Below are 17,537 nucleotides of genomic sequence, written 5' to 3' on the forward strand. Positions count from 1 at the left end.
AGCTGCTGCCGTTTTCCAAAGATTGTTTTAAACACTGTTGGATTACAAGATAACAAACAGGTATGATTTTAAAACAGTTTAATCTGAAATCAATATCTCTTATCCCCATAATTATTTATGTTGTGAAATGCTGTGTAAGTGGTATGACTGTACCGTATCCTTCAATTAAATTACCGTCTTGTTTAAACTTGCCGCTTGCTACCAACTGCTCTCTCTGCTCTATCTCTCTAGCTTTGTGTTTAAAGACCTAATAAAATATTTCGACTCAGATCAATATTTTGTGTCTAATTATTTACTTATGTGGCAAGTAGCCGTGTAATATGCGTGATAATGTACGTCCAGCCGGATGTTATCTGAGAATAACACCCTTCAGAGTGATGCAATACCCTGATTTATTCTGAGATAACAACCGGATGGATGTACATTATCCCTTATAATATAATATAATATATATCTCTCAATATTTATGTGTGGATATATATATATATACATATCAGTTTTATTTATTTTTATTTCTATATAACATTTTATATAACAATTATTCCATTTCAATTAATGAAAATATTTTTTAATAGTTTCAGCTTTATAATAATTCGTTACATTTATATAGTGCTTTTTTTCTGGGTATTCAAAGTGCTTTACATGGAAGGGGAAATCTCCTCAACCACCACCAATGTGCAACATCCACCTGGATGATGCGACGGCAGCCATATTGTGCCAGAACGCCCACCACACACCAGCTTACTGGTGGAAAGGAGACAGAGTGATGAAGCCAATCAGTATATGGGGATGATTAGGAGGCCATGATGGACAGAGGCCAAAGGGCAAATTTGGCCAGGATGCCGGGGTTACACCCCTACTCTTTTTGGAAGGACATTGGGATCTGGGATTTTTAATGACCACAGAGAGTCAGGACCTCGGTTTAACGTCTCATCCGAAGGACGGTGCTTTTTGACAGTATAGTGTCCCCATCACTATACTGGGGCGTTAGGACCCACACAGACCACAGGGTGAGTGCCCCCTGCTGGCCTCACTAACACCTCTTCCAGCAGCAACCTGGTTTTCCCAGGAGGTCTCCCATCCAGGTACTAACCAGGCACAAACCTGCTTAGCTTCAGTGGGCAACCAGTCTTGGGCTACAGGGTGATATGGCTGCTTTAGTTAACAATAATAATTAACAATAACTAGGATCTGGGTGGTTGCCAGGGCATTGCTAGGGTATTCTGACATATTTAGTAACACAAATATTAATATAATTACTCCAACTAACATATTCACCTAATATTTGTCTGTGGTTTGTATATTTTGTGCTTGTTTGAGTCATTAGCATAACTACACGCTAACATCAGACTCTTCAAGTCAACTGTGAACGTTAGTCAAGTCTCTGGTGCTTCATACAGTAGGGTGTGTGTGTGCTACATGTGAACATTAACCACTTCCCATGAAAAACTTCATTTTTGGTTAAGATACTACATTAAAAGCTAGGTGTTCAGCAGCGTGCGCTAATTGTAGCGGCCCTTTTGTCAGGGCCATGACAGTTCAATTTCCACCTCAGCCAATTTCTACGACAGCACAAAAGATTTCATGCAAAGTTAACTTACGGTGTTTGATTTTCTAAATTCGGATGTGTTGATGCTAGAGTTGCCATTGTTTAAGTCTCGATACAGTGTGTGTCTCTGCACTTCCTGTTTGAATTATTCACAGGGAGTGAAAAAAAGCCTTTAAAATCAAGGTCTATTGTGATGTCGTCCCCATTATGTGCAGTGTAGAAACACTTATTTCAAATCCTCCGGTATTCCTACATGGCTGGTTGCAAACAGTATTCAAGTCGCTGTCACTACAGCACAGGCCGCACATGTTGGAACAGAGGTAATGCTTACTGAGGCAAATTAACAACACTCTCGATAGGCTACAGAATTAACGCCCCCTCAAAAAGTATCTGTCACACTCAGTCAGGATAACTGTATTATTAAAATGGATCAGATAACATTAATGAAGAATTGCATCTGCAAAGTAGCAAACCCATTAAGAAGCTGATTTCATTCAGCTATGTATAACTATTTTTATAGCTGAGCACAGCTTACATTTCTAGATGCTTGCACTGACCAGGTAAGGACTTCACAGATCTATAGTGATACAATGTAAGAATTGCTGAATTAATTTGTCAATAATAATTACATTTACGCCATTTAGCAATAAAGGTTCTCTCTCCCAGAGCTAAAAAAACAACAACAACAAAAAAACTCAATTAGTTTGAGCGGGAGTGGTAGTAAAGGTTCTAGTTTTAAATCATAATTTTAAAATTGGATTTGTACAGTATATGGTCAAAATGTATGGCTAATTATTTGATGGCGTGCAATAAAACCAGTATAGTAGGTATAATTTTACACAATATCTGTAAGTCAGTGATTCTAATAAGTTTCCACTACTAAAACCTATTCTGTGCTTTCCATAACTTGCTACATAACTTAATTTACATGACTTAAATCACAAAAGTCCCCACAGCCACCTTTTTATTTGTTCCTTGTGTTCATGTGTAAATATCCCCAGATGGAGCTGTACCACCAACAGCTATTTGTCTTTTGTGGTTTCTGTTAATTAAACCTATCTATCTATCTATCTATCTATCTATCTATCTATCTATCTATCTATCTATCTATCTATCTATCTATCTATCTATCTATCTATCTATCTATCTATCTATCTATCTATCTACAGTGAGGAAAATGGGGTCTGAAATTGTCATCGTAGGTGCATGTCCACTGTGAGAGACATAATCTAAAAAAAAAAAAAAACAGAAATCACAATGTATGATTTTTTAACTATTTATTTGTATGATACAGCTGCAAATAAGTATTTGAACACCTGAGAAAATCAATGTTAATATTTGGTACAGTAGCCTTTGTTTGCAATTACAGAGGTCAAACGTTTCCTGTAGTTTTTCACCAGGTTTGCACACACTGCAGGAGGGATTTTGGCCCACTCCTCCACACAGATCTTCTCTAGATCAGTCAGGTTTCTGGGCTGTCGTTGAGAAACACGGAGTTTGAGCTCCCTCCAAAGATTCTCTATTGGGTTTAGGTCCGGAGACTGGCTAGGCCACGCCAGAACCTTGATATGCTACTTACAGAGCCACTCCTTGGTTATCCTGGCTGTGTGCTTCGGGTCATTGTCATGTTGGAAGACCCAGCCTCGACCCATCTTCAATGCTCTAACTGAGGGAAGGAGGTTGTTCCCCAAAATCTCGCAATACATGGCCCCGGTCATCCTCTCCTTAATACAGTGCAGTCGCCCTGTCCCATGTGCAGAAAAACACCCCCAAAGCATGATGCTACCACCCCCATGCTTCACAGTAGGGATGGTGTTCTTGGGATGGTACTCATCATTCTTCTTCCTCCAAACACGGTTAGTGGAATTATGACCAAAAAGTTCTATTTTGGTCTCATCTGACCACATGACTTTCTCCCATGACTCCTCTGGATCATCCAAATGGTCATTGGCAAACTTAAGACGGGCCTTGACATGTGCTGGTTTAAGCAGGGGAACCTTCCGTGCCATGCATGATTTCAAACCATGACGTCTTAGTGTATTACCAACAGTAACCTTGGAAACGGTGGTCCCAGCTCTTTTCAGGTCATTGACCAGCTCCTCCCGTGTAGTTCTGGGCTAATTTCTCACCTTTCTTAGGATCATTGAGACCCCACGAGGTGAGATCTTGCATGGAGCCCCAGTCCGAGGGAGATTGACAGTCGTGTTTAGCTTCTTCCATTTTCTAATGATTGCTCCAACAGTGGACCTTTTTTCACCAAGCTGCTTGGCAATTTCCCCGTAGCCCTTTCCAGCCTTGTGGAGGTGTACAATTTTGTCTCTAGTGTCTTTGGACAGCTCTTTGGTCTTGGCCATGTTAGTAGTTGGATTCTTACTGATTGTATGTGGTGGACAGGTGTCTTTATGCAGCTAACGACCTCAAACAGGTGCATCTAATTTAGGATAATAAATGGAGTAGATAGACAGGTGTTCAAATACTTATTTGCAGCTGTATCATACAAATAAATAGTTAAAAAAATCATATAATGTGATTTCTGGATTTTTTTTTTTTAGATTATGTCTCTCACAGTGGACATGCACCTACGATGACAATTTCAGACCCCTCCATGATTTCCAAGTGGGAGAACTTGCAAAATAGCAGGGTGTTCAAATACTTATTTTCATCTATCTATCTATCTATCTATCTATCTATCTATCTATCTATCTATCTATCTATCTATCTATCTATCTATCTATCTATCTATCTATCTATCTATCTATCTATCTATCTATCTATCTATCTACCATCCATCCATCCATCCATCCATCCATCCATCCATCCATCCATCCATCCTAAAAATCTTTTAAAAAATTAAACAAATAAAAGACTATGAATAAATATATTTATATGTATCAAATATAAACAAAAAATAAAACAAAAATAGACTAAGTATAATAGATATTATAATTATAAAATATACAAATTATTTAATAAAATCTAATGAAAAATTAAATATCACTGATTTGCCTCTGAGAAGCAAGTTGTGTTGAAGTTCCTAGAAAAGTGGACCTAAAATGGTTGCCTCAGGCACGTACGGTAAACCCCACCAATGCTGTTCTTCTGCCTCATCTCCATCCCTGCCCCCAGGAGGATCATACCCTCAAACAAGTGGGCCATTACCACCAGCGTTATCTCTGGCGTGTTGGCGTGTACAATCCTCCTCTGCATTGTTCCTAACGGGCAGAAAGAGGGGGGCCTACACGGAAAACAGTACCATCGGTAAAAGCTATTCAAATGGCCCATACATAATGAATATCTACCACTGTCAGATGCTATTGTATGAGGACGAGGAGATCCATTAGTGCAGAAGGATTTGCAGGAACATGCAGGCCTAGTTTTGAAGAAGTGCTATTATTAAATCATTAAGGAAGTGGGAGTGCTCTTTCTTTCTTTTTTTTCTCTCTCTCTCTCTGCATCCCTCTCTTTCTCTCCGTTTCACTTTCAAGTGTGTGTAAGTCTGTGTGGGTTTGAATTGGCAAATAAATATGTGGTACAAATATTGAGAACAGCATAGATTGGCTTTACAGTGAAACTTTTGTGTTAATTTATACTGAAGGAAAAAATGTGTACTATTCTGACTGACAGCATTTTAATGATTAAATGATTAAATAAGATTGAAATGATTAAATGAGATTTTCACAGTACTGTGACAATACATTCTAATTAGATTAATTAACATTTATACATATTACATTTTAGTATTAAATGCTAACATCTTCAATTCACGTGGCATTAGAGTTTATTAGCGAAGACTGTCACCTCTCATGCTAATATGAGTTTGTTTTCCAATCAGCTGCGATTGTCAACAGCATCAAGTCATGTTGGTGTCTATTTTCAATCACTCTGCTTAGTCCCGGCCACAGTGAAATTTCATAGTTTCCATGTCCTGCTTTAATGAGTCCTGTTTTTGTTTTTTTTATAAACATGCAGTGGGGCCTGAGACGACTACTAAACTCTTCAAATTAATATATTTTCATCTTCAATACAAATTTAAATACAAAATCACATTTTCAATGTAATAGCCTATAGTTGAACAGAATAACGTGAATAAACATATTATAAATAATCTTACTGAGATATTATTACAATTTAAAAAAAAAAAATTACTATGTGAATATACCTTAAAATGTAGATTATTCCTGTGATGCAAAGCTGAATTTTAAGAATCATTAATCCAGTCTTCGGTGTCACATGACCTTTCAGGATTCAATATGCTGATTTGCTACTTATTTATTATTATGTTTTATTATTGGCGCTCGATTATTAATAATGGTTCTTATTATTATCAATGTTTAAAAAAGTTTTTTGCTGCTTAATATTTTTGTGATTTTTTTTTTTTTCAGGATTCTTTAATAAAATAACTGTATTTGAAATTGAAATCTTCTGTAAGATTACAAATGTCTTTACTGTCCCTTTTGATCAAATTAATTTGTTGTTACTCATAACAATATCTTAACAATCTTACCTAAACATTTGCACCACGGTTTCCACAAAAATATGCAGCACAACTGTTTTCAACATTAATAATAATAATAATAATAATAATAAGAAATGTTTCTTGAGCAGCAAATCATCATATTAGAATGATTTCTGGAGGATCATGTGACACTGAAGACTGGAGTAATAATGCTGAAAATTCATCTTTGATCACAGGAAAAAATAATTTCATAAATTCATGGTTTCTTTTTTTTTCTTCTTTTTTTATCCTTATTTCCACATATTTTGAATGTGGTCTCAGATTTCTGAAACTCCCCTATATATTCCGATTGATCGTCTGTCGCTTCTGATAGCATTTTCCTTCCAGGGAGGATAAACTTGATATTCATAAATTGTTGCATATGGCCTAGTTAAGATGAGGTGTCAGAGTTAGTTTTGAGTTCCTCACACTGTACATCCAGTTTGAGCTTTGTGTGGTTCTTCCCCTCAGCGTTGGAACACTCTATGATGTAATCGCCCCCGTCTCGCCGAGAAACGTTCACGATTTCCAGGGTCCAGTCGTCGAAGTGATAACGAGGATCTCTTTCTGTCGCAAACATACAGAGACATGAAACAACCCACACAAAACAGGCGAATCACAGACCTGCGACAATACAGTTCCACAAAAACAAACACATATACACATTGAACACTTCTCCCAGGGAAACCTCTTTGGAGCAATACCACAGGGAGTTCGACACAGGACTGCTGAGATGCTTTCAACATGGAGATGAAGATCGCGACAGCGATGCTCATTTAGGCTGCATACATTATCACGAGATCACATCTGCCAAGGTGCAGTGCCAGAATCCATCGATGTTTTATTCAGAATGCATATGGCAACGTGTGTTTGCGTCTGTTTGAGTGTTTAGAGCGCCTGCGAGGGTGACACGGCTCGTAGTGTCATGTAGTGTCGTCTATTACCTTTCACAAGCTTCTCGCCCTGAAAAATCCACTCGCAGGTGAATTCGTCCGGATTGGCCAAGACTTTGACAGGAAGTGTGGCGGTTTCATCCTCAATGACCTGGACCAGATCGGGCTGGTCATCCGAAAACTCTGGAGGAACTGAATCACACACAATGACACACAGATGCGTCACATACGTTTGAAGGTGCTAATGTGGAAGGCAACATCATGTTGAACACAAGAGTCAGTTCTACAAAGCAGAGTGCTTGTCACACCATACGGTACGTAATCAACATATTCAACAAATAATCACATCATACATTAGCAGCTCTAATTCAAGACTAACACTTTCTCTGCACTGACACTAACACGCCATTATTTACACTGATGTTAAGCACGTCAATTTAAAATAAACATAATTTTTACAATTGAATATTTTTAAATAAAAGTATTGAAATATATTCAATAGGCTATTTGAATATTTAATAAGCTCAATTGTTGACACTTCCTAACATATGTTTTAAAAGATTAAATTGTAATTAAAACTAATATATTTCATTCTAAAATATTACATTCTAATTATACAACTATATTTTTATTTATTTCATAATTAGAAAAAAGGTTAAAAAGTAGATCTAACTAAAATGTAAAGACAGCCACTTCATCAAAAAGTAAAAGTAGATCTAGATAAAAAAAAAATATATATATAAAAAATAGATCTAGCTGTTTTGCAGTGCATTGCTAATTATGATTATATCAATATTATATAATAATTAGTAATGCACTGCAAAACACCTATCTACTTTTTGTAGTCAATGTAGAGGGTATAGTATCTTTGCGGTATTTTACTACTGGACAGAAAAGAAAAATAATAATATTAAAATGATCATCTTAAAATGGAAATATTGAAATAATTTGACCCGAGGTGTCTAACAGTGTAAGTATATTTATTCTGCACAACAATAACTGAATCTTTGATGACTGAATAAGTGCAATTCAGTGCTTGATATACAATGATGAAGTGACGTTTCACTCATAGTGACAGCAGGCAGAAAACAAAAGAATAGGAAGTATCAGAAAACTTGAAATGGCTCAGCGATTTACTGCAGTGCAAGTTCTGAACGCGATCAAATATTAGTGTCACTGTCATTTGATGGTGGATCTGGTGAAGAAGCTGTCAGCTGTCAGATGTTGAAAATGATAGTTTTGAGAATATGTTTTAGATCACAAATATGAGCCAGATGCTGAATGTTCTGGGAAATAAGCTCTGACGAGGTCAGTGATGATGGTATAGAACATCTGCTCAAATTGAACCCTTCCAAGCTCCAAAAGGTAACAACATATGCTCTATATTATTCTTCTGTAATTGTTACTCTAATATCAGAAGAGTTTTATATTATCACGGCAGGTAGAGATCCATCCGTGTTACACCCGAATACTGTATGTAATAATGGCAAAGCATTCATTAATTTAAGGGTTAACAAGACTGTGAAATGCAAGCAAACACTGGCTTTGGAGAGTTAATTATAACTGGACAGCTGTCTGGTAATGTTTTTAGAAATTGCAAAATACAAGAACAATATTCTATTGTTTTGATGTGAAACAAATCCAGAATATACAGATGGACTACTAAAGAAAGGTTTAAAAGACTTTCGGAAAATCACTCATATTCATGGCTAGTAACATTCTTAATTCACTAGGGCAAAAAGCAAATTTTGCAAATGCTCATAAAAACTGATTTGAGAAAGCAGAGGATTTTGAATCGTTTTCCTCTCTAATGTCTGAGTGTGAATAAGGCGCGTGATTTATTGTGCTGTTGATCTCTCAGAGGGGCTTCTGTGTCTTTGTCTCATTAATGTACATTGTGTCACTTCAGAGCAAATGAAAATGCAAATGCAGATTTTAACACAAACGTTTTACTTACATCTACAAGCACACGCTCAAACACACTCACACACACTAGGACAGCATAGCTGCCAACTTTTGAGATTTGCTTGGAGTGAGATTTATGTTTTGGGGGGGGGGGGGGGGGGGGGGTTATGTTGACAAGATTATGTTGACATAAACAAGATTTATGTTTTTTTTTTTTTTTATAAAAAAAATTATTGCATCACAATAAGTGTATTGTGATTGTCAAAACATTTTAGTAACTAAACTGAATTTTATTAGGTTTAGCGACAACATGTTACAATGTTTACATGGTTCAATTTCTGGTAAGCTACGCTTTTTTATTATTTCAATTCAATTCAGTTATTGTGATTTGATTTAATATTGACTCATTTGGATAAATATTAGGTAGGCTACACAAGATAGGCATTCATTTTTCTCAAGAAAAAAACAACTCACCTAATGCTGTAAACATACAGAGAGCCCTATCAGCTGGCAGTATTATTTAAGGTTAAAAAATAACACAAATGAAATATAATGCGTTTTTTTTATTATAATAACAACTTTATTTAATGATATAAGTAAAAATATAATAAATATGCAATATAGTACACATATTTAGCCAAATACTCTCTATAGCTCTTTTTTTCTAGGCAACTAACGTGCTATAGCCTATATTATGGTCATTAAATGGCTTTCCTGAGGTAAATGTTATGTGACATGATTGTTCTCCAGCTGTTTTATTGACACCTTTGTTTGATTGATTGGTCGATATTATGTATGAGGAATATACATTTCGGTAAGTTGTACTGTATCTTTCAACAGTGTTCATTCGTGTTTAAAGTTATTTACTATCAGCTAGAGATGATCGGTTCACGTGCCGCTAGGGATCTGTCGCGTCACATTTACAAGCGCCAAAACGGTATTTATTGTCTGAATTTCGTAATAAAAGTGACAGAATCTGAGAGCTGAGATTTTTTTTATATCATAAGTAACCTGCTCTGTCTAGTCTGTCGGTCTCCGTGTCCTCTTTGCTTCGCGATTTTTCTGTGCGTGAGAAAATGGATGTGTGGCGTGAGCGCGTGTGAAGAGTGTCAATTGCGTGAGTCTCACGGTGAATGCGTGAGAGTTGGCAGCTATGGGACAGTGAAAGATGAAATATAATCTTAATATAATATAATACAATAAAACAGACAAAGTAATCATTTATGGTCTGTTCTTACACAAATCACAAACTGTGGAGATTCTGAAATAGTCGAGTGTGTCGAGAAAGTCGAGAAATAGTGTGTGCAAACATAGACGTAATGGTTTGTATACTGTCTAAACTGTATATTTTGTCCCCTTACACTAACCCCCCCTCTCCCTAAACCTACCAATCACACAAAACTTTCTGCATTTTTACATTTAAAAAACAACAACTAATTCTGTATGATTTATAAGCTTGTTTCCTTATTGGGACCTCAATTTAGCTCCCCACAGTGACACGAGTCCGACACAGACACACACACAGACACACACACACACACACACACAGACACACACACACACACACACACACACACAGTGACATTCCTTCATGCTCACAAAGCGTGTCAGGCTTTGAAGAGGTGGCTGGCTGGATCAGACAAAACAACATCAAAGTCAAACCATAATCATTGCAGACACAAAGACACACACACACAAACAAACACACACACACTACCATATACTCGCTATACGCATTAGGAGGAATAGACTCATTCAAACATATATCAGAATGCTTGCCAGAGCAAAATAACACTATATATTCAATCTTCATACCAGTAAGCTACAGCAACCAAACTCATGTTAAAACTAAGGCTATCAATTAATGTATAAAAATAAGCACTAGTGAAAAAGAAGAAGAAATGTATTAAGAAATTATTGGGATGATAAATAATTAATCCCTCTCATTTATTTATAAATAAGTAAATACATCAATTAATTAGTTTATGGTATATACGGGATAATATGCAAGTAAATTATTCCATTATTTATTGATTTATAAAGAAATTAATTAATTAGTCATCACATTATTTCTAAATAAATAAATAAATAAATAAATAACTGAATTAATTTATTTAATTAATTTATGGGATATATGGTAAATAAATGAGTAAATTGTCCAATTATTTAGTTTTTTTATTTCATGTATTTATTTATAAATTTTTTATAAAGCACAGTTAAAAACAACCATGGGTTGACCAAAGTGTTGTACATAAAATTATCTTAAGAACATAGAAGACAAATAAATGAATATAACAATTTTCAAAACAATACTATAAAACTATTTGACTTTTAAACCATCCTCATCTGCTCAAATAAATAGGATTCAAGCATAGATTTGAAAACAGAAAGAGAAGGAGCTGTTTGGATGGCTACAGGGAGATTGTTCCAAAGTATCGGGCCGGGATTAGCAAATTCTCGTTTCGAGAAGGACTCGGACAGAAATCTTACATGTCCCGATCTGAGAGGTCTCGCTCATTTGTGTGGACGCACCAACTTATGTAATGATTCAAAAACCAAAATGAACATTTAGAATTCTATACTTTCTAAGATTTATGGGCAACCAATGCAAAGGTTATGTGCTGAAATTTAAACCTGCCAGTCAGAAGCCTGGTCATTATACCATTATAAATTAATAAATATTGTGCAGAGGCTTACAAAATGGCTTATGTTCAATAACATGGAAATAAAACAATGTACAGTATTGAATTCTAAAGTCACTTTTTGTATATTAAATGCTTTACTCAGCTCCAACAAATCATTTAATCGATTATCTGATATGTGCAAATAGTCATGATCAATTTTGTTGACTATATCTATCTGCATATCATGCGATTATTTTGATTAAATACTGATCTGTAGTCAGCGGACAGTCCAAGTAAAAACTCATTCAAACATGCTAAAAAAGATTAATACTCACAGAGCACATTGAGAGTGTAGAAGTTGTTGACACCCTCGGACAGCACGTTACTGAAGGCATGGCAGGTGATCCTTTTCTTCCAGTGATGGGAGCCAAGATTGAGGGACAGCTTACTGGTTCGGGACATCCCACCAAATTCAGCCTTTTTAGGAGCCTGGTCAACTCCTTTCAACCTGAGAGAGTGAAAGTCAAGCTTACAACGTTATTTCTCATGGATATTTTATACAAAGAAGAATTTCAAAAACATCCCCTTGGAGCAACAATGCAAAAATAGACTATGAATATTCGATAAAGCCTTCCACAGTAACAGTGTTCACCTGCTGTGAAATCTTTTTGTTTGCCCGACATGCGTTAGGGTCCCGTGGGGACCATTCAACAAAACTGAAACCATAAAACTCGAAGCGGGCCACTCCTCTGCTCACAAACACTGTAGTTTTATAGTTGAATTTCTTTAGAAATAAAAGCTGATCTGCTCACAATTGGTGTAAAGATTTTTTTTTTTTACAAATGGCTACATATTGACAGCGCCAGAGACAGACTCTAACAAGGTAATGACTTAGTGATCACCAGCTGCCAGTCGAAATCTAATACTGAAGTTAAAAATAAGGTCTTGGGATTTCCAAACTGCCCATCAGCCTTTGCTAACATTTCACACTTTCCTCTTTCTACAAAGACCTTAGAGCCCTCCTGCACAAATTCTGCTCTTTTTGTACAGATACACATCACAAGTCATCTATTACTGCACACTTCTCAGCATAAAAAAAAAAAAAAGCTGAATTCATCTGAAATGCATTTCAGTGAGACTGAATATAGCCAAGTTTCCATCACATTTTTTGCCATCAATATAATTATAATACAATATAATTTATATGCTAAAGTTAAACGGAAAAAGACTGTGTCGACATTTGCAAAAAATGATAGATTCTTGGCATTTCCATCAGCTATATCGGTAAAAAATTTGATGCGCTAAACCTTTTTTCACAAAAAAAATTGATGGAAACCTGGCTTATGATGTATTTACCTGCGTTTTGTGAATCAAGGGTCAATGCTCTGCAGTTTTATTGATGTGAGTAAATTAGATGGGTGGCAAAATGCCCTTGGGAATGTTAAACTAAGTAATACGGTATTAGCAGTGAGTGTGTATTTGTGCATGTGTGTAATGATGTGGCGATGCTTGTATATGTATAAGTGAGTGTTTGAGTACATGATGGGGCCCAAACTCCAGCTGATATTTGCAGTGGGATTGCTGCTGCCAGCCAGGCACTCCAGATCCAGAGTCTGACCCCTGCGCAGCTCCTTCTGTTTGGCCACGATCTTCACGCTCACTGCGGGAACTGATCGAGGGACAGTACAAAGAACAACCAATTAGAATGTGAGTGGGGATTGCAGTAGTGTATACTATCCTCATTTTAAGGCATATTCAAAAAAGAAGTTGTGCTAATTGACTTTTACCAGATGCTTTTATCCTAACTCACAAGACAAAGAGTTCGAACCCAAACCATTAAAGGATTAGTTCACCTCAGAATACATTTTAATCACCCCCACATCTTTCTTCAGTCGAAAAGAAATGAAGGTTTTTGAGGAAAACATTCCAGGATTTTTCTCCATATAGTGGACTTCAACGGTTATCAACAGGTTGAAGGTCCAAATTGCAGTTTCAATGCAGCTTCAAAGGGCTCTACACGATCCCAGCCGAGGAATAAGGGTCTTATCTAGCCAAACGATCGGTCATTTTCTAAAATGAAATTTTTATTCTGAAGTGAACTAATCCTTTAACAATCCCTACAAGTTTGATACAAATATTAAGAGTCCTTGATAAGAAAATGTTATGATCAGCTCTATGATGACAGTTCTATTCACTGCACACACTAAATAGTTGTACTTGTTGAACACTTGTTATATCACTTAGGATCTACTGCTAATGTCTTGGTGCCAAACCCTGCAGGACACCTTCAGAGGTCTTGTAGACTAGAGTCTATGCCTCGAGGGGTCAGCGCTGTTTTGGCAGCACAGGGAGGACCAACAGCATATTAGGCAGGTGGTCATAATGTTTTGGCTCATTTGGTATATGGTATGTATTAATTAAGAGTTAAGAAGTACACCACACTAACCCAAATAACTGATATGGTTTTTCATGTACACAGCACAGTATCAAGTGAGTGGGTTTTAGAAACATACACAGAACCCTGAGTTTGCTTTGAGCAGAGAGCACTTTCTTGGCTTTGTTGGAGGAGTCGCAGCGGTAGGTGGCCAGATTGTCGCTGGGCTGGAGGGTGAGAAGGAGATCTCGTGACACACCACGCTCTGAAGACACCTGCTTCAATGCGGTTGGCACGACTTTGCTGTTCTGTAGTTCACACACACACACACACACACACACACACACACACACACACACACACACACACACACACACACACACACACACACACACACACACACACACACACACACACACACACACACACAGACATGGAGGATTTTTTAATGGCAGAAATAACAAAACACACTTGTTACTAAAACACCATCAACAAAAGCTTTCATGTCACTACACACCTTGAACCACACCAGCTGACCTGTGGGATTTCCACCACTGGAGAAACAGACTAAACGGAGAGTTGTACCAGAGTGTAAGAAGACGTTTGGTGGAGGAGCATCTAACCACACCTTCTGAGGAGGATCTAAGAATAAGAAGAACAGATATTAACAGAACTAATATTTCAGTCAGCACAAGTGCATTGATGAGACATTTGAAAAAGAGTGCATCATTATGTTTACATTTATTTATTTTAGATAAGCTTTTATCCAAATTACAATGGATTCATTTTTCTCAACAATCACTACAGTTCAAATGTTTGGGATCGCTAATAATTGTTAAATGTTTTTGATAGAAGTCCCTTATGCTCACAAAGACTGCATTTAGTTGATAAAAATACAGTAAAGCTGTAATATTGAGAAATAATAAACAAAATATTTTCTATTTAATATACTTTAATATGTATTTTATTTCTGTGATGGCAAAGCTACATTTTCAGCATCATTACTCCAGACTTCAGCGTCACATGATCCTTCAAAAATCCTTCTAATATGATGATTTGTTGATAAAGAAATTTTTCTGACAATTATCGATGTTGAAAACAGTTGTGTTGCTGGAAACTGTGATGCAGTTTTTTTTTCCAGGATAATTTAATTCAGTACAAAAGGAAAGCATTTGTTTGAAATAGAAATCTTTTGTAACATTACAAATGTCTTTACTGTCACTTTTGTTCAATGTAATGCATCCTTGCTGAACATAAGTATTAATTTCTCTAAAACAAACAAACAAACAAACAGACAAAACGGTAGTGTATGTGTTCTCTGAGAAACAAACATATAACTTTGCCTATAACTGTACCAGTTAAGCTACTGAAATAAATAAATAAATTTATCAGGGATCATTCCACCTAAATGTTAGATAAAAATGTTAGTGGTCTCTCACAGTAAACGATGAGCTCTTCAGATCGAACACTGGAGAAGCGGGTGCCTTTGTTGAACGCCTCACAAGTCAGAGGAAGACCGTTGTCCTCACGTGACACTTTATGTGTCAAGTTAGACATCGTACTCATCCCACCATTATCCCCCTGCAACACAAATATTTCAAATGAGACCTTACATGTTTACTGAGAACAACATATGGTCATCGTAAAGAGCCATTATAAGGCAACATAATACTCTTTGCACACAAGAGTGAAAACATCAGATTATTCCACCATGATTCACTCTCTTTGATGGTACACATTCTCGAAACTGATGTGATCTGACATATGGTCATTAAAAACCAAGAAAAAACAAAAGCGTTGGAATACATTGTGGCTCTTCTATCTCACTAACTGCATAAACAGATGTAAGTGTGGCAAACTTAGTGTGAGGATTATTTAGTTTGTTCGTTTAGTTACATTGTTATGAACCTTTAGTTTGCTTCTCTTGGTGTTCTGTTGTCTCTGTTCCCACTATCATTAGTTACTATATGGATATATGTGATCATGACACCTGTTAGTCCTTTAGTTCGTTATCTGTTTATATTTAAAGGGATGGGTCGGAGTAAAATCAACCTAGGGTCCTTTGCACCATGACCTCGAGCCAAACACCCCCGCAGAAGCCTTTTTTCCCTTGGTCGAACATTATTAAAGTTAGAGCTTATTTTGAAATATCAGCTGGGTGGCTTAGTGCAGGCGCTAACTGATCCTAGGATGTATCTCGTAAATTACCCCACTAATAATACCCAGAATGGTACCAAACTTATACAGTAGTACAAATAGGTTCTGTACTCACAAAAAGAGGCATTGGAAAGTTTGTAAGTACATCAGGAGTTTATTTAAATAACACTTGCTAACCCGGACGTCAACGTCACTTCAGTGGTTTGGGAAAAGCATGTTAAAGTACTAGCAGAAAGCGATGCATAAGGATGTTGGGGGGTGTTAATTGTTAATATTAATAATAATTATTTGTATTATTATTATTATTATTATCAATATTCTTATTTTATTATTATTTTATTTTACAGATCAACAGTAAAAATACAATACTAACATGTATGGCCATCTTCATTTCTTTGCTTGCAACTGTTAAACCATTGAGCTTTTATTTTGGCGGAAAACCACAGGAAGACCTTAACGCTCCTCTATGTTCACAACAACAGATTTATGAACGATTCTCATTACGAATTTGGGAAGATGGTTGACACATGTTGCGTTCCCATATGCAAATTATAAGCGACTCAAGCACACACACAGAGCACTTGCAGAGTAGCATTTACTGTAATGTTTACTCTGAAACATGCATCATGTCAGACTATATAATTACATCACAACAGTTGCGATTTGATGATCGCACTAAGCCATATAACATTCTCACAACCATGCAATATCAAAATTCTTGAAGTAACCAGATAACGCCAATTTGTACTCGCATTTGGCACTTTGAACCCTTGCTAACAAGCTAAGGCCTGGGACACACTAGACAATTTTCAAATCTTAACCAATTTTAACCGGTTCAAATAGGACCGGTTACACTTGTTCGCTCTCATTGGCTATTGCAGGTAGTATATCCTGTTAGAGGCAGTCCGTTCAAGAGTACGATTTGGGATCGGGAGGCTCCGACTCGATCGGGAGCTGTAAAATTAGCATAATGACACCACAAAATTGAGGGATTTTTGGACAAAAAGTCGGTTGCGACAAGCCTCGAATTGGGCCATGCAACTCTGATTGTTGTTGGGGGGTGCAAATTGTGCCTTAAAGGAACCGTATGTAAGATTGTGGCCAAAACTGGTACTGCAATCACTTTCAAATTACTGTAGAGCGGTGTATCCCCTCCCCCTCCCCCTGACTCGAGGTTGCCAGTTAGGTTGCAGGATCCAGCAGGAACGTAGGCTGCTACAAGGAGCTTCCAATGGCAAGTGACGAGTCCTACACAGTAAGTTTTTTTTCGGACTTTGTCACAACGTATTTCGGATTCATAACGAGGTCTTTTAGGTTTCGTAACGTTAGACATTTTTTATCCGACACGTTTGTAGCTGCAGCTGTGGTAACTAGAGCAGAGCTGGCAACCCGGATGCCGAAACACTACTGACTTCGTGATTGGTAGATAGGGACGAGGGTGGGGCATCAGGCCAAAACACAACATGACAACATCAACATCAGTTGAGGGCTGCAACTTCACTTTTAAATGACAATATCCTGGCCGGACTACTGTTGTCAG

General features: G+C 36.9%; 1 protein-coding gene across 6 annotated transcripts in view; it reads right to left on the bottom strand.

Moving 5' to 3' along the window:
* The window catches only part of nphs1 (NPHS1 adhesion molecule, nephrin), a 108,845-nt gene that overhangs the window by 18,668 nt on the left and 72,640 nt on the right, over positions 1-17,537 (bottom strand). For all 6 annotated transcript variants that reach the window (XR_014208526.1, XM_082179100.1, XM_082179099.1 and 3 more), the window contains 7 exons: positions 15,280-15,421; positions 14,358-14,482; positions 13,980-14,148; positions 13,006-13,135; positions 11,802-11,974; positions 6,989-7,129; positions 6,474-6,611 (listed from right to left, as the gene is read on the bottom strand). Coding sequence is in view for 5 of the 6 variants with exons in the window: in XM_082179100.1 (XP_082035226.1) it covers positions 6,474-6,611; positions 6,989-7,129; positions 11,802-11,974; positions 13,006-13,135; positions 13,980-14,148; positions 14,358-14,482; positions 15,280-15,421 (1,018 nt within the window). In the remaining variant the exon portion in view is untranslated. The remainder of the gene's footprint in view (positions 1-6,473; positions 6,612-6,988; positions 7,130-11,801; positions 11,975-13,005; positions 13,136-13,979; positions 14,149-14,357; positions 14,483-15,279; positions 15,422-17,537) is intronic.

This window comes from Leuciscus leuciscus, assembly GCF_965113295.1.
Source record: "Leuciscus leuciscus genome assembly, chromosome: 9".
Classification (NCBI taxonomy): domain Eukaryota; kingdom Metazoa; phylum Chordata; class Actinopteri; order Cypriniformes; family Leuciscidae; genus Leuciscus; species Leuciscus leuciscus.